General features: G+C 42.4%; 1 protein-coding gene and 1 long non-coding RNA gene across 2 annotated transcripts; one reads left to right on the forward strand and one right to left on the reverse strand.

Annotated features, from left to right (window-relative positions):
• Positions 1 to 234: 234 nt before the first annotated feature.
• Positions 235 to 1,817, reverse strand: LOC127344877 (uncharacterized). The gene is made up of 2 exons (XR_007878288.2): positions 809 to 1,817; positions 235 to 645 (listed from the first exon to the last, which is right to left on the reverse strand). It is a non-coding gene; the product is annotated as an uncharacterized lncRNA (long non-coding RNA).
• On the forward strand, positions 452 to 6,857 carry LOC127344872 (probable LRR receptor-like serine/threonine-protein kinase At1g51810). The gene is made up of 12 exons (XM_051371222.1): positions 452 to 578; positions 823 to 1,390; positions 1,664 to 2,157; positions 2,788 to 2,932; positions 3,308 to 3,379; positions 3,467 to 3,532; positions 3,602 to 3,682; positions 4,341 to 4,498; positions 4,614 to 4,849; positions 5,007 to 5,136; positions 5,881 to 5,940; positions 6,043 to 6,857. The coding sequence occupies exons 1-12, from the start codon at positions 479 to 481 to the stop codon at positions 6,735 to 6,737; spliced, it is 2,805 nt and encodes a 934-aa protein (XP_051227182.1). The 5' UTR covers positions 452 to 478; the 3' UTR covers positions 6,738 to 6,857.
• Positions 6,858 to 8,743: the final 1,886 nt, after the last annotated feature.

The following is an 8,743-nucleotide window of genomic DNA, read 5'->3' on the forward strand; positions in this document are numbered from 1 at the left end:
TCATGATAAAAATATTGAACGGAAGAAGTAATTAATAAAAAAAAATACAAGCCCGTACTTGATGATATTATGTAGCGCCGTGATTTTTTCCCGTCTTCCTTTTAGTTGTCAAGCGACAGTATAATACAGTTTTTTAACCTAGCAAAAGTAGCGGAATGGTCCAGAGAAAGAATCAGCGCGTCCAAACGCACCAGTTCGTGCGTTCATATTTCGTTATCACGCTGACGGGCAAACTGGCGGCGATTGTTAAACGAAACTCCATGGCAGTCCCTATTTTTCATTAGATCAATGCAAGTTGCATTTCTATTAAGAGCAGGTTACCTACTTAAGGACAAAACACACTCGATTTCTTTACATCTGCTCAATAAAAGAATACTAAACCGTGCTAGTTGTTATCCTCTGCTATATAGCTTCCCAAGTCACTCGTAGCAACTGTTTCTTGTTTGCAGACTTTGGGAGAAGAGAACAGAACAGTACCATGGTGATCACCTTCATTTCCTCAGAAAGTAGAAAACTGACATGGATCATGGTGCTGCTGCTCATCCTGGTGATGATGATTCAAGTCCACGGCCAATCTGGTAATACAAGCCATATCCTCCTACCTTTTTCCTTCTAGGTCCTGCTCCTCTTTATGCTCTGCTCCATCTGCACACACAGTTCTGTTTAGTTCAGTATGCAACTTGAAAATTCCCACTTCACTGAAATCTTAGGAATCAACACATTATTAGCTACTGCATGTCTAAGTCGCATATGCCATGATCATTGCTTAGTAAATCTTTAAATTGAAACACATGAAACCGATACATACTCTCGATTATGCAGGGTTCATAAACATCGACTGTGGATGGAAAAACAGTAGTGCCTACATCGACAACACCTTAGCAATAGTGTACAGTTTTGATGGTGAATTTGTCGAGGGCGGCCTGAACCACGAGATTTTACCAGAGTTCGTGGCTGGTGTCGGGAATGACCAACAAAAAACCCTGAGGAGCTTCCCTGACGGCTCAAGAAATTGCTATACACTGCCATCCACCATCGGTAAGAAGTATCTACTGAGGGCCACATTTACTTACGGCAACTATGATAGGTTGAACAAGACTGGAGACGGGTCACTGTTTCTGTTTGGGCTGCATATCGGTGTCAATTTCTGGGAAGCGGTGAACTTGACAAATTGGGATCCATCACTCACAGTATGGAAGGAGGTGCTCACTGTTGCTCCGGACAACTCCGTGTCCGTCTGTCTGATAAACTTTGGTTCCGGAACTCCATTCATATCTTCGTTGGAGCTTAGGCCCCTGCAAGAAACCATGTACCCTTTTGTCAACACTTCTGTGTCAATAAGCTACTTTAGACGAATCAGATTTGGCAACATCACCGACTTTATCACAAGGTGAGATCAGATCACACTGGTATAATAGTGTTTGATAAGATCTTAATAATACATGTCAATGGTTTTAAATTCCTCTGACTAGCTCAACTCACTTAAAGTGTTTACTCCTTTGCTTTCTGAACCCTGCAATTGCTTCTAACAAAAGCAATAGTAAATCTCAAGGCGATAAATAAGCTGCGATTGCTAAATCTCATAGCAAGTGCCTTTAACCAAAGTCCAAAAGATTATTGTGCTATGCTAGCTATAAATCTGTTTTTCCTTGTCTCTGTGAAGATATCCAACAGACAATTATGACCGGTTCTGGGAGAGCTGGGCCTCCACGTCATACCCCTGGATCAACCTGAATACTAGCAATAAAGTGAATAGCCTCCCTGGCAGCGACGCCTTCAGCGTGCCTTCAGCCATCTTGCAAAAGGCCTCGACCCTAGACAGAAATTACTCCTTCATAAGCATCAATGTGGCAGCAGGTCCCAATCAAGACGCCAAGAGCCTGCAGCTTCTCCCGATCTTTCACTTTGCTGAAATAAACGGGAACAACCCAAACAGGAGGTTTGACATCTACAGCACTGGCGAATTGTTGTTCTCAGACTTCTCCCCCTCACGATTCCAGGTGGACAGCATGCACCAGAATGGCCGGTTCTTGTACAACCCCAGTGCATCGTTCCTCCTGAACAAGACGCGCAGCTCAACACTGCCACCGCTCATCAATGCGTTCGAGTTGTACTCCCTAGTTCGGATGGATAACCTCACCACTGACTCCAATGATGGTAAGACAATGTATATCACTATATGGTGCACGTGCATTACACATTTATCATGTATATGGTAGATTCACATGCTCATCATGCAATTTATTTAGGGCCTCTTTGATTCAAAGGATTTCCAAAGGAGTTTTAGAGTACCTGAGTCCTTAGGAATCTTCCGTGCATCGGTTATTTGATTCACATAACCATATGATTTTTTTCTTAGGATTCATTTGTACTAGATTTCATAGGAAAAAATTCAATTCTCTGAAAATATAAACACTTGCATATGAAACTTCGCAACTTGTTATGCAAGACCCATGGCTTGGGCTGGTGGAGTTGTGGTAGGGTTGAGGTGTGTTGCCTGCGGCTGCTTCGGAAAGTGGAGACTGGAGAGACTGGAGAAGTTAGGGTGACTTCTTGTCTGCTTTACTTTCAACAGACAGCGCCTCCTTATATAGATGGAGACATCCCAAACCAATCTAAGCCTTAATATACCGATTTTAAAATCTAACCTGGAAATTGGAAGGGACCCCCCACATAACATACTACTTAAGTTAAACTTTTCATGTTTTTGGTACCTATAAGTACCCAATATATACAGACTTCTTTATTTGGTTCATATTTTTTTCTGTTGTCTTTTTGTTGTTATAGTCAATAGCATGAAAGAAATCAAGAAGCACTACAATTTAGCAAGAATAAACTGGAATGGAGATCCATGCTCCCCAAGAGAATATTCCTGGGAAGGTTTGACTTGCGACTACTCAAAGAGCAACAAGAATCCAAGGATTGTCGCAGTGTAAGAACAATAAGGACTTATACCATATACATTTGAAATCTAAACATTCCAATTTATTTATTTTACATTTGAAGTTGCATTGAATCAACCTCAAGAAGTTCAAAGCTCCGCAAAAGTTCCCTTTTAGTGTAAATGTTGTTCCAGATATGCTCTTGAGTCTTGTGTAACATCAGAATAAGTATAATACTATAGAGACACTAAGTCACATGTTGGCTAAGATCTTGACAACAAAGATAATATAGTTGAAATATTGAAACCCATGTAATTTAGTGTAAATCTTAACCACTGAAAGGTAACATGATGTTCAAAATAAATGTCAGCTCATGACATCACCAAATTAATAGGACTTCCTAATGATATGCGTTGTTTTTGCAGAGACCTGTCTACCAGCGGATTGAAAGGTGGGTTAGCCATATCATTCATGAACATGGTATCACTGGAAAACTTGTAAGTGGTGTCCACCGCATAATACTAGATACTGAATGAGATTATGTTGACATCAATTTTTTGACCCTAAGCACAAAACATATATAGGGATTTATCACATAACAATCTGACGGGAGCTATTCCAGACTATCAACTTAAGTCACTCAAAATTCTGTAAGTCTGATTACATCTTTGGTTGATGATATAAATTTTAAATTAATGAGTTAAACTATTATTTTTCAGCAACTTGTCCAATAACCAGCTAGATGGGCCAATCCCTGATTCTATTCTTCAAAGAGTTCGGGCCGGTTTGCTTGATTTAAGGTTTGGCATGCCCTGCTGCACAGTACCTAAATATACTTCAATTTCTGATCAAACTAACAACTACACCAAAAAGGAATAGGCTAAAACAAAGGTTCATTCTCGTGGAAATAAATGGAAATTTAGCAGCAAAAATTGCAAATATAGTGTAAATTATTGGTTAATAGTTAAAACGCATTTAGTTCCTTGCCATGCATTGCCAAACTAGCTACACAAGTTGTACTTTCTACTTGCGGCAAACAACAGTTCTATAGCACCATGCAACAGGAGCACCACTTCTCGTACATGTAAACTCTTGCTGGGCGCAACTAAGCTTTGGCAGCCAATTTGAGTGCTAAGTGTGTCAAACCATGCTTTTGCAGTTGCATTGATATATCCAAACAGGATCTCAGTTATATGTACGAACATCTAGTAACTATAATGCTTTATCATCTATGAGCTTTTTTGACATGAGAGTTTGGATGGGACCTATTAGTAACTACACGCGTAACCATGTAGTTTCTTCCTTTAGAGATAGAGATTTGTAGAAGATCTCTTAGCAGGTTAGTTGTGTTAGAAAATGGAGGTATGTTATAAACTTATAATCATAATTGTATAAAAACGGCTGCAACTAAGATCTTTTGAGCTGATCTATGGATATTTTGTGTAATTGTGTCACTAGATTAGAAGGCAATCCCATATGCTCTAAAGTCAAAGATACGTACTGCTCAACTAAGAAGAAGAAAAGCATACATATCTTGCTCATCGCAGTGATAGTTCCTGTAGTACTGATATCCCTCCTAGTAGTGATGTGCATACTCTGGAAGTTATGCTGGAAAGGTAACACAAAATCCTAAGCTCCAAAATTCTCTGTCATCGATGCAAGTGAGGTAAAAATTGTATGGCAGCTTAATACCTAAACTTTCAAGTAAAAAATGACTCCTTGACTCTGCAGGGAAATCAGGAGATAATGAGGATTATGCTATGTATGAAGAGGAAACTCCCCTACATATTGACATCAGACGGTTCACGTATGCAGAGCTGAAGCTCATAACAAACAACTTCAAAACAATCGTTGGAAAAGGAGGTTTCGGTATTGTTTATTATGGCACACTAGAAAATGACGACGAAGTAGCTGTTAAGGTGCTTATGGAGACATCAATAGCAGAGTCAAAAGACTTCCTCCCTGAGGTATAACACGAAACCAACTAGGCCAAATCATAGCAGTCTTCAATATAAAGTAAACCATAATCCTGAAAGACAAATAAACCCTTTAAACATGTCCATATTCAATAAATGCAATTGGTTTCAGCTCTGGTATGTTTGGTAATTAAATGTGTTGCACCAGGTACAAACGTTGTCCAAAGTTCATCACAAGAATCTTGTGGCTTTGAAAGGATATTGCCAAAACAAGAAATGTCTCGCACTCGTTTATGACTTCATGTCCAGAGGAAATCTTCAACAGCTTATCAGAGGAGGTTTTTCTCTTAATTTTTAGCATTTTCTTAAAGTTTTTATCAAGCATATTTGACTTAGTACAATTAACCAATCCAATTTACTGTTTGTTATGCTCGCTAAGTAGTATTTTAATTTTTACAGAGACTGTTTGTACTTTAGTAAATTAAAGTTTAATCCTCAACCAAATCTACAACCAGTACAACCTAAAATGAAAGCTGACCATCTTCAACAGCTTAATTCCTGCAAAAATTAAAAGTAGACCTAGACACCAATAACTCTTATTAACCCTTTGAAATCACCTACTTCACAGATTGTTATCAATATATAATGTTTCACAGCGCAATATAAAAATCGGCAGGACTGAATCATAACTCGTAACTATAAAACTGAAACCAAACTTGTCTGGCTTTTGACATCCTACTGCAAACTGGTTATTCTTTTTAAAACTTGATTCCTTGTTAAAGGTATGATTGATTGACTGTGTGGATTCTTATTGCTTCTGGTAGTAAATGCAATTGAGATAGTGGACCTAATTTACTCTGTATAGATGACGGAGTAAGAAATGAGGCCATGCCACAATAGGTGCATTCTTGGGGCTGCACATTTTTTAAGTCATAATCATGACATGGTAATAGATACGTGTCTAACAAACAGAGGAGGCCACAGTTACATTCTTAATTCATAACCATGACATGATGGTCACAACTCACAAATACAATGCATGTATGAAGGCACTTACATTAATCTGGTATGTCTTGATGCAGGAGATGACTATAGTTTGAATTGGGAACAACGACTTCATATTGCACTTGATTCTGCACAAGGTCCACATTTCAATTACGTATTTACCTTGAGTTCACATATATATATATATATATATATACAAGTGTGTGTTCTGACAAAGTATGAGCTTCAATAAACTACAGGGCTGGAGTATCTACACGAGTCATGCACCCCGTCAATAGTTCACAGAGATGTGAAGACCCCCAACATCCTTTTGGACAAGAATCTAGTGGGGATAATATCTGATTTTGGGCTTTCACGGGCTTTTAATGATGCTCACACGCACATATCTACAGTTGCTGCTGGCACTCTTGGCTACCTCGACCCTGAGTACCATGCAACTTTTCAACTCACAGTCAAGACAGATGTATTCAGCTTCGGAATCGTGCTCTTGGAGATCATCACTGGCCAGCCCCCGGTAGTGATAGAGCCGCCTCGTACCTTCCACCTACCAAACTGGGTACGGCAAAAGATCGCCAAAGGCAGTATTCATGATATCGTGGATAAGAGGCTGCTGGGTCAGTACGACGCCAATTCCCTGCAGAGTGTGGTAGACCTTGCCATGAACTGTGTCGAAAACGCAGCCATCGACAGGCCGACCATGACCGAGGTTGTTTCAAGGCTCAGAGTGTGGTTGCCGTCCGTTTCAAGCGACAAGCAGTCTGTTTCTGCAACCCCTCGGCGTACGGACTCCATGGATACTGAAATGCGAAGGAAGTTCCACTTGCTGATTTCTGCAGCAGGCAATGAGGAGAGCTCCTTCATGTCTGGTTATACCAGCGGGACGTCGGAATTAATTAGTGGGACGTCGGAATTGATGCCCTTATCTGGAAGGTGAAAGTGAAAGGCCTGCTGAGTTATTGTTGCATCCTTGCATCTTTTTAGAAAAAGTTCGGTAATCTGCTAAATGTGTCATCGTTAACTGTTTATAAAGAGTGGTTCAGTCATTTTATTTTTTAGTTTCAAATTTTGCTTGTTTAGTAGTACTAGGGGACTGTTCGGATTTGGGGTACATTTTTTGTGTGAGCTTTGGTAACCCTTAGAGCAGGTCTAACAGACCCCGTAAAAGGGGCAAACCCGTATAATAACCGCCGATTTGAGGGTTTCGGCTCTACCCGGCCGTCTAGCACGCCCCGTAAAAACGGCCCCCGAATCGTTTTTTGCTGTTTTCGAGTACGGGGCGGGTCGTCGCCCCCTACTTGTGCGGGGTGGGAGCTGGGATAGTGGGCGAAACCAGTATCCCAATTCCGAAAGCGCGCGCGGACATTTCAGTTCCCCCCACCCGTTTTCCCCCGCGCGCCGCCGCCGCCACCCGCGCGCCACCGCCGCAATCCGTCAGATCCGCGCCCCTCCGCCGTCCGCCGAGCCGCGTCGAGGTTCGTCGACGCCCGCCGCACCTCCGCCGCACCCCCGCCGAAGTTCCGCGTCCCTCCGCGCGCGCCGCCCGCCCTCCTGCCGTGGTCTTCTCCGCCGGTGAGTATTCCGCCGCGTTCTTCTTCGTTGCCGCCAGTAAATTGGTCGGATTTGGGGCTGATGTATGGTACACCGTGGTAGATGGCTTCGGAGGATGTGCACATGGCGGATTTGGACGCGACGTCGACCGATTGGTCGTCGTCGGATTCCGACGATTCGGATATCGACGAGTTGCTCAACGACGACGAGACGGAGATGATGCTGCTCCTGTTCGGCTTGAAGCAAACGGAGGACCGCATGAAGCTGCTGGATCAGCGGAAAGGATCTGTGATGGGGCGTATGTGCATTCCGCGGAACCGCGCGCTCGGCCACGAACAGCTGATGCAAGATTATTTCGCCGAGGTACCGACCTATCCTCCCCGCCTCTTCCGTAGACGGTACCGAATGCGTAGGACTTTGTTCGAGAAAATCGTCAAAGATTGCGAGGCAAATTGCGATTATTTCAAGCAAAGAAGAAATGCTGCCCAAGTCATGGGATTTAGCCCATACCAAAAAAATTCTGCCGCCATGAGGGTTATTGCATACGGTATACCAGCAGATTATACCGATGAGTACCTTCGCATTGGTGTGCAAACAACCACGGATTGCGTGCGTATGTTTGCCAAGATGGTGATCAAGTTGTATGGAGAGAAGTATCTCCGAGCTCCAAATGAGGATGATACAAAAAGGCTCATGGAGATCAATGAAAAGAGGGGGTGGCCGGGGATGCTTGGTAGTTTGGATTGCATGCATTGGACATGGAAAAATTGTCCAAAAGCATGGCATGGAATGTATTGTGGCAAAAGCCGTGATGCTACCATTGTTCTTGAAGCTGTGGCCTCTCAAGACTTATGGATTTGGCATGCTTTTTTTGGATTGCCGGGGACACTCAACGACATCAACATCTTGAATAGATCCCCTTTGTTTGCAAGACTAGTTAAGGGTGATGCTCCACCTTGTAACTACAAAGTTATGAACAATGAGTACACCATGGGGTACTATCTCACAGATGGTATTTACCCTAACTATGCAACCCTTGTCAAGTCCATAAAAGAGAAAAAGGACAGGCCTTTGACAAGAAAGGAAGCTTGCTTCACCAGAAATCAAGAGGCATGCCGCAAGGATATTGAGAGAGCTTTTGGTGTCTTGCAAGCAAGGTTTGCAATTGTCAGGGGCCCTGCTAGGTTTTGGGACAAGGAAACTCTTGTTGATGTCATGACATGTTGTATGATTCTTCACAACATGATCATTGAAGATGAAAGAGGTTTAAACTTGCCATGTTTCTATGACAATGTTGGCACCCGAGTGCAGCCCGAGAGGAACCCTGATCGGCTTGAAGCTTTTCTTGCAGCACATCGAGGCATTGAAAATGCCGAGACTCATCACCAGCTC

This window comes from Lolium perenne, chromosome 3, assembly GCF_019359855.2.
Source record: "Lolium perenne isolate Kyuss_39 chromosome 3, Kyuss_2.0, whole genome shotgun sequence".
NCBI classification, from domain to species: Eukaryota; Viridiplantae; Streptophyta; class Magnoliopsida; order Poales; family Poaceae; genus Lolium; species Lolium perenne.